Source organism: Rana temporaria, chromosome 5, assembly GCF_905171775.1.
Source record: "Rana temporaria chromosome 5, aRanTem1.1, whole genome shotgun sequence".
Lineage (NCBI taxonomy): Eukaryota > Metazoa > Chordata > Amphibia > Anura > Ranidae > Rana > Rana temporaria.
The window spans coordinates 99,112,776-99,129,192 of NC_053493.1; the positions used below are offsets into that span (position 1 = coordinate 99,112,776).

The 16,417-nt window shown below is 41.2% G+C and overlaps 1 protein-coding gene across 2 annotated transcripts in view; it reads left to right on the plus strand.

Moving 5' to 3' along the window:
- The first annotated feature begins 5,218 nt into the window (after positions 1–5,218).
- Positions 5,219–16,417, plus strand: part of CREB5 (cAMP responsive element binding protein 5) — a 415,389-nt gene continuing 404,190 nt past the window's right edge. For both annotated transcript variants that reach the window (XM_040352926.1, XM_040352928.1), the window contains exons 1-2: positions 5,219–5,298; positions 8,582–8,675. In XM_040352926.1, the coding sequence (XP_040208860.1) occupies positions 5,245–5,298; positions 8,582–8,675 (148 nt within the window). In that variant the 5' untranslated portion in view covers positions 5,219–5,244. The remainder of the gene's footprint in view (positions 5,299–8,581; positions 8,676–16,417) is intronic.

The window sequence follows — 16,417 nt, forward strand, 5'->3', positions numbered from 1 at the left end:
TTTTTTTCAGGCGGCTTTCGGCGTTCGGCATAGGAGATGTGAACCATCTCCATAGAGGGGGTGAGGCTGCATTCACAATCGCGACGTTTTGTCGCCGCAAATCGCGGTATAAAACGGCGCAATTTGCCGCCGCAATTCGTGGGACAAAGCGCCGCGATTTTGTACGCCTAGGTGTGAATGCAGCCTAACACTTGTGGTTTGGGGGTGGGGGGTGGTGGTAAACACAGGTGGTTGAGCCACACCCCTCAACCACTATCCCTAAGCTGCAAAATCAACAAGGGTATACATATGCCCAGGCCTCAGTGCTTTGCCCCTCCATTACTTTCATCCCCCTGAATGGGGCTGTCCTGCAACTGCATGCAGTGTACTCAGTTGCTACATGGCAATGCAGGCTTCCAGGGGTTTAAATAGGTGATGAGAAAGTGATATAACATCTCCTCACTTCCTGTTAAACGCCCTCTGAAAAAAAGTCATCCACAGATCACCTTATAGAAAGCAATGCTAACGTGGTAGTAAACTCTGTACTACCACTTTAACCTACAGGTAAGTATATAATAAGGCCTACCTGTAGGTATAAAGAATATCTCCTAAACCTGTAATGCGCCACTGACTGCAGTGGCGCATGCGCAGCGCGGATCCTCGGCTAAAGGACCGGCAGCCGCCGCTCCAGCCAATCACATCGCTGGAGTGGTGATACCCGGAAGACACACCGAGGAAAGATGACATCTCCCTCGGCGTGGACCAGGTAAGTTCCTCTCACCTCGTTCCAAGGTAAGTATTTCATAATCAGCTAGTATACGGTGCATATTAGCTGATTATGGCTTTTGCTTTTCAGGTTTAAAAAAAAAGAAAAAAATTACAGCGGGTATAGAACCGCTTAATATACAGTAAAAGAGCCCTAATGCATGTGTTGAGTTGCCTCAAAAGGCTTGTTACTTGGCATGCCATTGTTTTCAATGGGCCTGGTTAAACATGTATGTGTTAGAGTATGTGTTTTAGGTCCATTGACATGCATCTAGAGGCCCAGAGAAGTAAATGTGAGCGCAATAAAATGAATGATAAATGCGGTTACTGAGATCTTGCTCTGACAACAGGTTTTCTACTCTTGGCTTGGTTACTTTTGAAAAATGTTAGGCTCTTCTCACACCACCCTAGATGCTGGGCACCTATTTGGGGAAAACGCACAATGATAATTTGCATTAATGTGTAAGAATGTGTTTTGAAAAATGCATGAAAACAAAAGCATGTGGAAGGTAAACTGGCCATAAGGCCCCTTGCACACTGGGGCGTTTTTCATGCGGTACAGCGCTAAAAATAGCGCTGCTATACCGCATGAAAAATCATGCCCTGTAGTGTTCAATGTGAAAGCCCGAAGGCTTTCACATTGAAGCGGTGCGCTAGCAGGAGCGCACCAAAAGTCCTGCTAGCCACATCTTTACCGCGGTATAGGAGCGGTGTGTTCACCGATTCCTATACCGCGCCTTCCCATTGAAATCAATGGGAAAGCGCGGTAATACCGCAACGCGGGCGGTATTAACCCTTTTTCAGCCGCTAGCGGGGGTTAAAACCTCACCGCTAGCGCCCGAATATCGCGGTAAATACGACGGTATAGCCGTGCTACAAATAGCGCGGCTATACCGTCACCGCGGCTGCACGCCTCAGTGTGAAAGCAGCCTTAGAGAAGAAAATAATTGCCAGTCAATAACCTTTCATAGGTGTAATTGGCTAGAGGGAAGCATCCAATTTTACAATTTCCACATCTTTGTGCATATACCAGAGTTGTCACTTGTATTATCCCGTGTACATGCTGGAAGTTTACCTTGGACCCGTAACATTCTGATATGTAAGATTTTCCCTGACACATGTGGGTCAAGCTGTGTATGGATAGTTTTATGCTGTCCCACCACAAAACTGCAAATGGAAATGTCCATTGGCATTAACAATATTTTATGCCAGCCTGTGATTTTCAAATAGCTTCCTTTTACAAAACAGAACTCAATATTCTGGTTAACTGTAAAATCTCAGGAGACTGTGTCCATGAGCACAATTGCTTTGTGGGGAACTTACTACAATTAAGGTGCTATTAGCTAAAATGTACATAGACTGGCAGTCAGCTATACGATATACCACACTCTTAATACTATTGAATAGTTCTTCTTTGTGTGTTTTTGTTTCTTTGAGTTGGTGCAAGTATAGGTTTTCACGACTACCCCTATTAATTCACAATTAGCCTTTTAACCTGACTGTAATCTTTGTTAACTGGCATTGTGTACAGGTCCCTGATGACGTGGCCTTATTGTGGTCAGTGACAACTAATCTTCTTTTCCTACTTAGTCTCTATTTAAATCAACTGTGTTGCATAAACTTTGAAATATCGCAATTTTTATATAATTTAATTCAGATAAGGTTTTAGCACAGATGCAGAACAACTAAAGCATGTATTTAAAGTATACCCAATCACTAAAATGTTATATATTATTTAACCTCCCTGGCGGTATGATTCTGTCTGGAATTACGTACCAAAAGCGGTACAATTATTTGCAAGGAAATTTGGCGTTTTATACTATAGGTCTGTAATTTTTAGGAATAACTCACTTAAATCTGACCAAACAAGAATCTAATAGGCATCCCGGGTATGACATTTTTTTAAAAACAAAATGATAAATTATAATATAATAAATAATTATAAATAATTATAACAAATAATAATATAATTCTACTAAAAATTATTCAATAATGTAATCAACTCAAAATCACTGAAATTTTCTCAGTTGCAGAATTGTCGCTATCATTATTTTTTTTTTTTATGACGAATTTCCCCACAAATCGCTATCGCACAATTCTGCAAGTGATTATAATTTATTATCGCTGTTTTCTAGCTGATCTAAAACCATTTTTGACATAAAGGGACACTTTTGGTTGCTATGGACAATCTACAGTTTGCAGGGAGAAAGAAAAGTTTTTATTATATAAAAGAACATGCATGACACTGGACAGACCACTAGGGACAAGGGGTGTGTGTTTTTTTTACATACAGTACTGTAATCTATAAGATTACAGTATACTGTATGTAAGGTGTTTGTTTGCGTTTTTGAATTTGGCGCCGATCTCCGCTCCCGTGCGTCGTAACGTTGCAGGGAACGGAGATCGGTGGCACAGGAGGACGCTGTGTGAATCGAGTAAGGTCCCGCTCGCTCACACAGCGCGGTGACATCGCTGGATCGAGGAGAAGGTAAGCCAGCGCACGCTGCAGGCTCTGCATAGCTCCACCCCGAGTCATGCTCGGGGTTACCACCAGGCAGGTTAACATATACATTGTCATTTCAAAAGTAATTTTCAATATTTTAAAATCTACAACTTTAAATAAAATAATACTCGATGATCCTGGTATGAAGTTCCTTGTGCAGGCACTTTCTGATATAAGGTGACAATGCTCTGTCACTGTTTCCCAATTGTGTACCTGTCTTGTCACCCTGTCACACATACATTCAGTGGGGAGATTCATTGCAACTGGAGAGTGCAAAATCTGGTGCAACTGTGCATAGAAACATTAGCTTCCAGGTTTTATTCTCAAAGCTTAATTGAAGAATCTCAAGTTAAAAGCTGAATGGCTACCATGCACAGCTGCACCAGATTTTGCACTCTCCAGTTTTAGTAAATCAACTCCAGTGAATACTAGTGGGAGAAATAATCTAAAAATATCAATATTAGTAAATACACTCCTTTGTCTTCAATAAGTAGTAGATTGTAAGCATTTGCCACATCTTATTTTCCTTATTAAAATATTTTATTGAATTGTATAATTATCAACAAAATTCCATTAACAGAGCATATACAATAATATAATAGAAATAGATATTCCATTACCAGAACATGTACAATAGTATAGTAGAAAAAAGCGTAATCATTCAAGAAAGTAACTCTTATAAATGCAAATTAATATAGATAACCTAGCGGATTGTAGGATAAGATTATGTAACATGAAGTGTCATAATCATAGCTTCATGGCAGCTATTTGACGACAAGTAATTGAGAAATTAAGTTGATTGAAATAATATCATATAATTATGTAATCTATGAAGAAAATAGATTTGAATGAACCTATAATGAAATATAAAGTTAATGTGTTGTAGAATAGCTGGGGCAATAAATTAGGCTAAACCAGGGCCAAGTTCCTTCTCTTGGCTTGGCTTTATCTGGTGCAAAGGTCAAAAATCCCAACCATTCAAAGCTGGCACATCCTATTTTCCAACTTGTATTGGGAACTGGCATGGAACTAATTTTGTTTAGGTTTATATAAAATGGTTCCCAACATTTTTATTTTTTTGAACTCACTGGACATTTTTTTGACGAAGTGTTACCTTTTGTGTGTCAACCCTGAATGCAGGACAGCCAGGACTAGGGTAACCCAGCTGGATACTCTACTTGGGTGCAAAAGTATGTACCTAAAGACTGGAACTGGTTGATAGCTTGAAAGCAACTCCCTAACTGAAAGCTTGGTAGAGTACAGGGCAAAGTTATTGCAAGTTGAGATGATTAGATCATGTGTTAATAAAATTTAAGTTGATGTACTAAAACTGGAGCGTGCAAAATCTTGTGAAGCTCTGCATAGAAACCAATCAGCTTTCAGGTTTAATTGACAAAGCTTAACTGAACAAGCTTAATTTAGAAGCTGATTGGCTACCATGCACAGCTGCATCACATTCTGAGTGCTCTAATTTTAGTAAATCCCCCCACAGTATATTATTATCAGAAATACAGGATACAAGATTGAAATCGCTGTTTAACTGAACCTATTTCATCTGTCCTGTTTTTCCTTTGTAATTGCCTTCCCAGCCAACCATGGTTTAGGTAGTCCCTAAACCATGGTACGACATTCTGCAATCTTTCATTTGCCAGAAAACTAGAAGTCTTAGCATTTCATGTGTGTATCTGGCAATGCATACTGGAAGAGTCCACTTTGCCTAAAGTTGGCTGAAGTAATAAATATTCTGAATATTTAAAAGTGAAACAAAGCAAAAAAAAACTGTTACCCATTGCAAATAATTACACCAACATTCTTCTAGTGCAGGTAAATGAAGGAAAGCTAAATGCTTACAGTTTGCTGTGAATAACAGTCCTTTTCCCATTTCATTCCGTTTTTAATCATACTAAATTAACACAATAGATTGTTGAATTCCATAGTCTTTTGAAATGATTGTTAATTATTATCAATTTTCTTTTCAGATATATGAAGAATAAGAGATGAATTTGGAGCAGGACCGGTCATTTGTTTGCAATGCTCCTGGCTGCTCACAGGTAAGTGTCTATGTACATTAGCTTGCTTTCATGTCACAGTGTCACCCAGGACCTAGTGCAGGGGTGCCCAACCAGTGGCCCAGGGGCCACATATGGCCCGCGGAGCCCTCTGATGTGGCCTGTGACCTCCTGCTCTGGGATGGAATAGAATAGAATTCTGGTATTAAAGGTCAGTTTATTACTAAAATCAGTGTATATATGGGCATATATTTTCTGCAGTGGTTACTGGGCTGCTTTAAAATTGATCTGCAGGTGCAGAGCAATTTACCTTCGGGTTACCTGCGTTGAGCTATAGACTTCTGTTACTACCTGCGAGTTTGAGCTTTCTGAAAGTGCACCAAACCTGCAGAATATAATAGAAGTCTATTGCAAAGTGCAGGAAAGCCAAAAGGTACACTGCGTTGCATCTGCGGTGCAGGTAAACCGCAGTGCATCAGTGTGAAAGCAGCCTTGGGCCCCTTTCACACAGTCTGTCCAACCAATTGGACCCTCCATTCACCTCTAAGGAGTGGCAGACGTAAACCGACTTGTGTCCTACCTCCAATATGATCCCCTAAAAAGTATAGTGGGCTATATCAGTGTTCGCTCTGCATATGCAGTTTCCTCGATGAAAAACATACACATGATCGTTTTCCTCGGCAAAAAAGCTCTGCCACCAAGTTTCTTGATGGATTCTATCGAGGAAAACGGTCGTGTGTACGAGGCCTAACAGCCAAATTTTAAATGAAATTCCAATACCTATAATTTAATAGTTAGTAATAGTTAAGTTATTATTAGTTAGATGTTCTATCAGATTTTCAAATTTTCCTATAGGGTTTCAGCTTCATGAGAGTGATATTTTCATCGTGAACTTATAGGAATGGACAGAGACATAAACTCAGAGACATAAACATTTTTTTTTAATTTTCGAATTTACGAATTTTCGAATATTCAAATTTATGAATGTTCGGAAAAATTCGTTAAACAGGTTTTCGTTAATTCCGATATTTCAGAATTAGCAAATTTGTCAAAATTCGTAAAAAAAATGAATTTGGAACGAAACGAATTGCACATGTCTAGTACTAGGCTTAAGTCTGCCCTAACATATTCTATCTATAGCTGAAATATTAATAAGTGGACCTAGTCTTTAATTACAAAAATTCTAAATCAAGGTCCCTTTAAATAAATGTTAAATGCTTCATTGTTTGTTGCAAAGCACTGTGCTGCTCAGACAACTGAGCGACTGCTTCAGGCTATTGTACTGCAATCAGTAGTGACCTCATAGAGCTGCCAAGGGTTTACTTGGCCTCTTCTCCCTATGATTTGTTGTGGTCATCAGGAAAGGGGATTAGCATTGCATAAATACTATTTAAAACAATCATTTTAAGCAGACGTGGCAGATTGATGTTCCTAAACACATTCTAGTTGCCGATATAGTTTATTTATTATATCAGAGAGGTAGAATTGTTAGCAGAGTTTTGCCACAATTATCTAACAGTAATAATTTTAGCAGTGCTGTCATATTGGCAGACGCTGCAAGATCCACGGCTGGCAGACTTCTAGCCTTTTAGTGTATTTCTATATAAATGATTTAAAGACTGAGTATATCAATTTTCCGGTGTGACTCAAAATATGAAGTTATGGGTTGTTGTGACAAAGATGAGTTCATAAAGTAAGACTAAAGAAGTCATAAAATGCATCAAATGTTAATACAAATTAAACAAAGCAATTGCACCCAAAATATCAAATCATTTGTGTGTTACCTTTGCTAAGGTAGAGCTCAAAGTTACTGTATAGTAAAGTGCAAAATAAACAAAAGAAGTCTAGCAGGCAAATGTCTTGAGTCCACTTGGGTGCTACATAACAAATCCATAGACCTAAAATAACTTTACAAATGAAAAAGAATAACAATTAATCTACAGGAGCCTTCAAAGATCTTTAAAACCCCACATTCTACAACAAAGTCAATAATTTTGAATATAAAAAGCAGATAAAACTACAAAATACAGTACATATACACAAATGCATAGTGTGATTGCTCTGCCTAATGAGATCTGTATTCAACATATACCACTGATTGTGAGTTTCCACATAAATACAAACTTTGGGACCTCAGGAACCTCAAATGTACAACAGGTTGTAGAGCACATAAAAAATGCAACTACACAAAACATTCCCCTGATGTATTGGTCAATGATTTAATCCACCTTGGTGGTAATCATCACATTATTGACGCTTTTCCCTCCTAATGTTACCAGTATGTATAGTATACATGTTTAGTGTATATTTGACTGGTGGGAGGAGGCGGAAACTGTTATGCCGCGTACAGACGCTCGTTTTTTGTGATAAAATTACCGTGTGTGGGGAAAACGTTGTTTTATGTCTTCTGAAAAACAGTATCAATTAAAATGATAGTGTGTGGGCAAAACGACGTTGAAAATTACGTTTTTAAACCCGCGCATGCTCAGAAGCAATTTATGAAGCGAGCTTCAATGGAACAGAGTGCCGCCGTACGTGCTGAACGTAACCGTGCTTTGCTAGAGCATTTTGAAAAAACGATGGTGTGTATTCTTCATCGTTTTTGAAAATGAAGTTTGAAAAACGTCGTTTTGTTTCATGATTTAAAACATCGTTTTATTTCATCACAAAAAACGACCGTCTGTACGCGGCATAAGCAGTTTTTTCTGTACAATTGTAGACAAAAGCAAAGTTCCTGTTTTTTTACAGCCTCTCCCTGTACCAGATAGTCAGTAACTGCTCTGGGGGGGGGCTCAGACCCCCCTGACCCCCTTATCTACGCCCCTGCAACATACAAAAACTATTTTGGGTTAGATCACCCATGCATGCCCAAAATTGACAATTGTCTACATGTATGAGTAGCTCAAGTCTTTCGGCTGGCTTTCATGTGACACGATGTGATTGTCAGCTATTAAAAAATACTTTTTCAAAGTCTCCCATTCCCAAATGAATGATTTATACCATTTGGGTAAGGTAGATTTGTTTCTTCATCCTCTCACTGTGTAAATGACTATGAACGCCTCCGTTAACAAAGACTGGATTGTTTCAAGTGTTTCCTCCCTGTCTGTAGGCTGTCAGCTCTTCCTTCATATTGTCCATGCCTAACAAGTAGGTAATTGATTTAGAATTCTTTCTGTAAGTTAACACCCACTGTAAGTAATTTCTGGTTACTTATTTATGTCTTAGAAGACATCAAGTGATTGTGTTACCAATACCTGCACAGCTCAAAGTGACAAGGATTTATTACATGCTCTACATATATGTATGTATATGTTTTACCTTACAGAGGTTCCCCACCGAGGATCACCTGATGATTCACAGGCATAAGCACGAAATGACCTTGAAGTTCCCTTCAATAAAGAATGATAACATGCTGTCAGGTAACATATAGCACCACCTAATACTTCTAATTATTTGATGTACCTTGCTATTAAAACCCCACTTTTAATACTGCACTTGGGTAGCGCTTCCTTTATTTTCCCCTTTCTAATATTTATTCGGAAAATTATGTTTTGAATGAATGTAACCATTTGCGTTTCTAACAACATTTTACAATTCATAGTAGAAACATGTAAAACCACTATTTGAGCTTATTTGGACTTCTTAAAGTAATATTAAACCAGGGGTAGGCAACCTGGGGCTCTCCAGCTGTTGTGGAACTACATTTCCTATGAGGAATTGCAAGGCTGGCAGTTACAATTACTCCCAGAGGCATGATGGGACTTGTAGTTCTGCAACAGCTGGATCACCCAAGGTTACCTACCCCTGTATTAAACCCAAAAACAAAGATGTTCTTAGATGTGACAGCTGCATTAGTTCTCTTTTTCAGCTTTTTTCCCTTTATTTCAACTGGTGATTCTGTGAGTTACCCACTTCCTATCTTGGTTCACACTATAACCCGCATGTGAATGGCACAGAAACCGCACCCCATGCCTGTGCAATTCACATGCAATTCAGTGCAGTGTGATTTGAGCCCATTCATCCCTAAAGCACAAAATACCTCCAAACCCGTAAATGAACTCTGAAATCCTATATGAGAAAATAAATAAAAAATAAAAAACTGAATGTTTGAACTTGATTAAAATCTTGTGCATAGTAACACTTTCACATCAGAACTGATTTTCTCTATAGCAGGGGTTTCCAAACTTTCTAAGTAAAGGGCCAGTTTACAGTCCTTCAGAGTTAACGAGGGCCGGACAGTGGTCAGTGGAAGTCGAAAAGGTCCCGACATCAGTGGGAAAAATTAACACCCCATTGTTTGTTTCAGTAGGAGTAATTGTGCCCCGTCATTGGGTCCCATTGTTGGTGTCATCACTGATGTCATGTTGCCCCATTGAGAGAAACTGTACCCCATTGTTGGTGTCATTGATAGGAATTGTCCCCTCTCATTGGTGTAATTGAAAGGAATTGTGCCCAATTTTTAGTGTAATTTTGAGGATTTGTGTCCCATTGTTGGTGTCATTGGCCCCATTGTTGGTGTCATTGAGGGAAACTTTGTCCCATTGTTGGCGTCATTGAGAGGAATTGTCCCCTATTATTGTTGTAATTGAAAGGAATTGTGCCCCATTTTTAGTGTAATTTTGAGGATTTGTGTCCCATCGTTGGTGTCATTGGCCCCATTGTTGGTGTCATTGAGGGAAACTTTGTCCCATTGTTGGCGTCATTGAGAGGAATTGTCCCCTATCATTGGTGTCATTGTAAGGAATTGTGCCCCATTTTTTGGGTCATTATGAGGATTTGTGTCCTATCGTTGGTGTCATTGGGCCCCAGTGTTGGTGTCAGTAGGAGAAAATATGCCCCATGGTTGGTATAATTGAGAGAAACTGTGCCCCCTTGTTAGTGTCAGTAAGAAAAATTACGCCACATTGTTGGTATCAGTGGATGAAGTAGTGCCCCAAGGGCCGGATAAAAGCAAGCAAAGGGCCGCAGTTTGGAGACCCCTGCTCTTTAGACATGTAAATGATAATGCAAAAGTGCCAGCCAGCCACTGATAGTCAAGCTCTCCATGCATCTCAATGGACCCTTTCACACTGAGTCTTGCAAGCAGCATTTTTGGAGCAGCTTTTGGGCGCTAAAAAAAACGCTCCAAAAACGCCCCTCTCCATTGAAATGAATTGAAAGCCCTGTAAAAACGCCTTTCCCTTTCACACTGAGGCGTTGCACTGGCGGGGCGTTGAGAAAAGCCCTGCAAGCAGCATCTTTGGAGCAGCTTTTGGGCGCTGAAAAAAGCGCTCCAAAAACGCCCCTCTCCATTGAAATGAATTAAAAGCGCTGTAAAAACGCCTTACCCTTTCACACTGAGGCACTGCAAAAACGCCCTAAAACATTAGGGTCTAAGCGGTGCTTTACCAGCACATTGGGATTGCAGATGAGGCTTCGCTTGAATAACGCTTGAAAATCGCTCGAATAACGCTCGAATAATGCTCGAATAACGCTTGAAAAACGCTTGAATAGCGCTCGAAAAACGCCCCAGTGTGAAAGGGGCCTAAGTGTAGGAGGGGGTTCTTGTATGGAGATCTCCATGTCACTACATGATATGAGGCCTCGTACACACGACCGAGAAACTCGACGGGCGAAACACATCGTTTTGCTCGTCGAGTTCCTTGTGAAGCTGTCGAGAAACTCGACAAGCCAATTTTCTCCATTCCCGTCAAGGAAATAGAGAACTTGCTCTCTTTTTGGCTCGTCGAGTTTCTCGACAGTTTCCTCGACGAAAATGTACACACGACCGGTTTTCTCGGCAAAAAAATATCTCCCAGCAAGTTTCTTGCTGTTTTTTGCCGAGGGACTCGGTCATGTGTACGAGGCCTCAGAATCAAGGGGGTGACTGAACCAATTGGGGTCTAAATTAAACTGATTATACACGTTTTTAGTAGATTTGTACTTTATACTTAAACAGCCAATGCTCACAATTTATCAAAGTGTATGAAGAATAAATTGGCACAGTCTGTCTTAGTCTATAGCAACAAATCAGATGCAAATGTTCATCCTCAAGCTGTCACTTTCCATTCCATGTTTCAATTTGATTAGATGCAATGAAGCAACACAGACTTGAGACAGTGTTCCCCACAGACACTTTCATAAATAAGGGCAATTTGTGCTGAACTATGTGTTTGTCCTTGTGTTTTTTGTTTATTATGTGTTTTATGGATGATGGATTACTTTGGGCCATTGTTTATTTTTTATCATACAGTCCTTTTAAGAACACCTTGTAAGATTGGTATGTAGGTTCATTAAAATGTATCACGTCCTATAAAATAACGCAGTTTTTCTAAGCCCTTGGTGACTGTAAACATGCATATATAATGCTCTCCTAAAAATGTTCCAGGGTTTCTATTTCCAATGAAACCAACTTTTCTGACTTGCAAGCAGTTTGCATCTTTGAATGTACGTTTTGAATTTTGAAACTGTTGCTCAGAATCACATATTCATTTTAATCCCTAGAATGTTTGCCAAGTGTCTTGGCAAAGTTACACGTAAAGGAACAATTTGTAACATGGACCTGTGACTTACAGCAGTTGAGAAACCCATTTTGTGTGCTGTGGCCTATAAATAATGGCAGATTTATGGCAGGCATGGAAGGAAAAGCTTAACCCATTGTATTTTTAAAGCCAAAACATTTTTTTAGTTTTTGATTGATTCGTTAAGAGTCCAATCTTGGGTTACGTTTTTATTGCTGTCTATGTCCTCAGTGGGGACATTTTCTCTTACTGTATTTTTGCGTGCTGCTGACACCAGGATAGGAAATGCGAGGACACAGATATCACAAGGCAGGAAGATACATTGGTTGATTTACTAAAACTGGAAAGTGAAAAATCTGGTGCAGCTGTGCATGGTACCCAATCAGCTTCTAACTTCAGCTTGTTCATGTAAGCTTTGACAATAAAACCTGGAAGCTAATTGGTTTCTATGCAGAGCTGCACTGGATTTTTCACTCTCCAGTTTTAGTAAATCAACCCCACAGAAAGCAATAAAAACCTGATGATTGTTTTAGTCTCTCCCACTCACTCTACTAAATAAATATGTCTTTGCTCTGGGCTCTGTCCCCATCAGAAAGCTATCCCATTGTTTCATGTACTTGACACACTCTGTCACTCGAAGTGGAGTTCAAGCCTAACACTGACTAGTCTTAAAAATGTTTTCTCCTTCTCCTCCTACCTATCCTTCCTACCCTGTGAAAAAAGATCTGTGTACTTACCTTTTTTTTAGTCCAGTCATATGTTCCTGCAACTCCAGCTCCCCTGTTTCATGGTGCGCTCAACAACGGCTTGGAATTCCGGGTGCTGTGACATAACCCTTAGGTCTCGTACACACGACCAAGAAACTCGACAGAATCCATCAAGAAACTTGGTGGCAGAGCTTTTTTGCTGAGGAAAACGGTCGTGTGTACATTTTCCATCGAGGAAACTGTCAAGGAACTCGACGAGGAAAAAAGTGAACAAGTTCTCTCGTTCCTCGACGGGAGTCTCAATTTCCTCATCGTGTTCCTCGTTGGGCTGGTTTTCGACAAGAAACGCGAGCGTGTGTATGCTAAGAAACCCGCGCATGCTCAGAATAAAGTATGAGACGGGTGCGCACCTTAGGTAAAAGTAGCGTTTGTAATGGAGATAACACATTTTTCACGCTGTAACAGACTGAAAAGTGCAAATTGTCTCTTACCAAACTTTTACTTAACACGCAGTAACATGAGATTAGCAAAAGCAGCCCCAAGGGTTGTGCCAGTGGAATCGAACTTCCCCTGCCATTGTATGTGTTGTACGTCACCGCGTTTGAGAACAAGGAGATTTTGTCTTGACCATGTGTACGCAAGGCAAGCTTGTCGAGTTCCTCGACAAGCCTAACAAGGAACTCGTCAAGGAAAACGATGTGTCTTTTCCGACGAGTTCCTCGGTCATGTGTACGAGAGCTCTGGCTCCCGTGACCCAGACTGTCAGCAATTTCTTCTCTCCCCACTACTCACTGATACAGGGGAACCAGTGATGCAGGATCATGTTACTGGACCAGAGCAGACTAAAAAAAAGGCAAGTATACAGATCTTTTTTAAACAGGATTGGTAGGAGGAGGGGGAGGGAACATATTTAAGAATAGTGTTCTAACCCCTCCCACAAAGTGTAAAATGCTTTTTTGCAGTTGGGCGTCACAGGTTAAGGACTTCCTGTCTTAGTGACATTATTTCTAGGGGCCTCACAGGGACCAGAAGTCAAATTGACCTAAAGTGATTGTAAAGTCTTATTTTTTTAAATATAAAAATAAAAAACACGTCATACTTACCTGCCCTGTGCAGTGGTTTGGCACAGAGCAGCCCAGATCCTCCTCTTCTTGGGTGCCTCTTCTGTGCTTCTGGCCCCTCCTCCCTGTAGAGTTCAGTCACAGCAAGCATCTTGCTATGGGGGCACCCGAGCCGCGCTCCAGCTCCGTGTATCTATTCAGAAACAGGGCTGTGGTTCGGTCCTGCCCCCCCTCTCCCTCTCTTGATTGACTCACTGACTTTGATTGACAGCAGCGGGAGCCAATGACGCCACTACTGTGTCTCTACCAATCAAGAGGGAGGGTCCAGGATGGCCAGGAGTCCAGGGGGCTGCTGCACACAGAAGGCTTTTTATCTTAATGCATATGCATTAAGATAAAAAACTTTCTGACTTTACAATCCCTTTAAAGAGTATGTAAACTCTAGCAATGAACGTCTCTTATTTGTTCCCTCTTTATTTGTTGAACATACAATCGAAAGCTTTTTGTTATATCTGTATTATGAGTGCAATACAAAACCTTTTGATTCTGCCAGAAATCGAATGAGCTGGTAACGTCCTTTGATCTCTGCCTCCTTTGACTACTATCAGGAAGCATTGTTCCCAGCTTTCTCTGTGAACTACAGTACACCTGCCAATATGTTATGAAGAAGAGGATTTGGTGTTCTGTAGTAAAGAGAGAGCTGTATACAATGCTTACTGATAGCAGTCAACAAAGAGAGAAAGGAATTATTTATTAGCTCATTGGAATTCTGATAGGAAGTCTCCATAACCTCTTTGTTATGGAGAAAATTCAAAATGGGAGGTGTTCTCTGGTTCTTAAAGGGATAGTAAACCCTTTCAGTTTTTCACCTCAATGCATTCTATGCATGGAGGTAAAAAACCTCTTGTAGTGCACCAGCCCCTCAGAGCCCCCCGTTTTACTTACCTGAGCCAGATAATTTCTGCGCTTGGGAAAGCACACCTAATCCAGCTGGTGTCTCGGGTCCCGATTGGATAGATTGATAGCAGTGCAGCCATTGGCTCCCACTGCTGTCAATCAAATCCAATGACGGGGATACGGGGGCCGAGCCCTGCTGTCTGTGTCAATGGATGCAGCAGCAGGCCACGGGAGCATGCCCGCACGAGCGCTGATGGGCCACTCGAAAAAAGGAGGAGCCTGGAGTGCCACTGAGGGACACTAACTGCACAGAGGAGGTACCGTATATACTCGAGTATAAGCCGAGTTTTTCAGCACTTTGCTGAAAATTATCCCCAGGCTTATTCTCGTGTCATGGGCATCCCTGATCAGCCCGTGTCATGCTCAGACGGCAGGGGTGTGGCTTAGGTACGACAGCGCGATGACGCATCCTTTCAGGGCTCTCTGGCCCCCCGCACTCCTGCAGCATTACCTCCACAGCATACCGAGGAATATTAAACCTTCCTGCCTTCTCCAACATCAGGGTACCACGGGAAAAGGGAGTAGCCGCTCCAGGTGGGAACCCAGATGAATATCCTCCGTTGCAGACAACTCAGGTACAGTTTCGCACTGAAACTAGTGCTTAGTCATAGCTAAAGGGGACCACGACCGCCATCCTCCCGCTCCTGAGACTGGCATAGATCGCTACCTGCGACCACTAAGTATGACAAAAATAAATAAAAAATTAATGTTTACATATCTTTAAATACTTCCAGTCCTAGGGTGACAATGCTGCTTCTCCATAAATACAAGATAATTAGTGAGCAGCATGGCCCCTCTAGTATAGGAAGAGTGGGCCAGATTCACAAAAGGGATACGACGGCGTATCTCCTGATACGCCGTCGTATCTCTGTTTCTATCTATGCGACTGATTCATAGAAGCAGTTACGCAAAGATATCCATAAGATCCGACAGGTGTAATTGTTTTACACTGTCGGATCTTAGGATGCAGTACCGCGGCCGCTGCTGGGGGGAGTTCGCGTCGTAAACCAGCGTCGGGTATGCAAATTAGGAGTTACGGCGATCCACAATGGATTTTCGCGTTCGCTACGTCGCCGCTAGTCTAGTTTCCCGTCGCAAACTTAGTCGTCTTTTTGGGTGCCCTTACTTTAGTCAGCAAACGTATTGCTGTCTAAAGTATGGCCGTCGTTCCCGCGTCGAAATTTAAAAATGAACGTCGTTTGCGTAAGCCGTCCGGGAATACGGAATTTCCCCCCAGGCACGTCGCTGTTCGAAAAAATGACGTCACGGCGCACAAAGCACGACGGGAATTGCGAAACTGAGCCTGCGCAGTAGGTCCGGTGCGGGAGCGCGCCTAATTTAAATGGCACACGCCCATTTGAATTGGCCTGTCTTGCGCCGGCGTACTTTTTATCGCAAGTGCTTGGTGAATCAGGCACTTGCGATGAAAACTTGCGGCGGTGTAACGTATCTACGATACGTTACGCCGCCGCTCACCTACGTGAATCTGGCCCCGTGTTACTGGCAGGATCACAAGGTGAAAATAAAGGGAGAAAAGCCTGAAAAATGAAGATGAATGCAGACACCACATCTAAGGAATGGTAAACTTCAATATATAATATATTACATTTTTATTCTAGGATTTTTTACACTTTAAAGCCACACTCCAGAGTGCTGTTAAATGCAGTGCCCCTTCCCCAAAACACTGTATGGGTTAATTTCTTGTTTTATCTATGGTATTGATTCTTGGATCCTATGGATCCTATGGATTATTTGTAGGGGGGTCCACTGCATGGGCATTATTTACACAAGTCTAAAGTTCAGATATAAGTTTTAAATACTGATTCAAACCCCGAAAAGTAGGCTGTCTGAGTAGAACAGGTGGCATGTAAGCTGGAGTATATTTTGTTTTCAGTAAAATATGTTACAGAATTAAATTTTACCAACAGTGAAACTG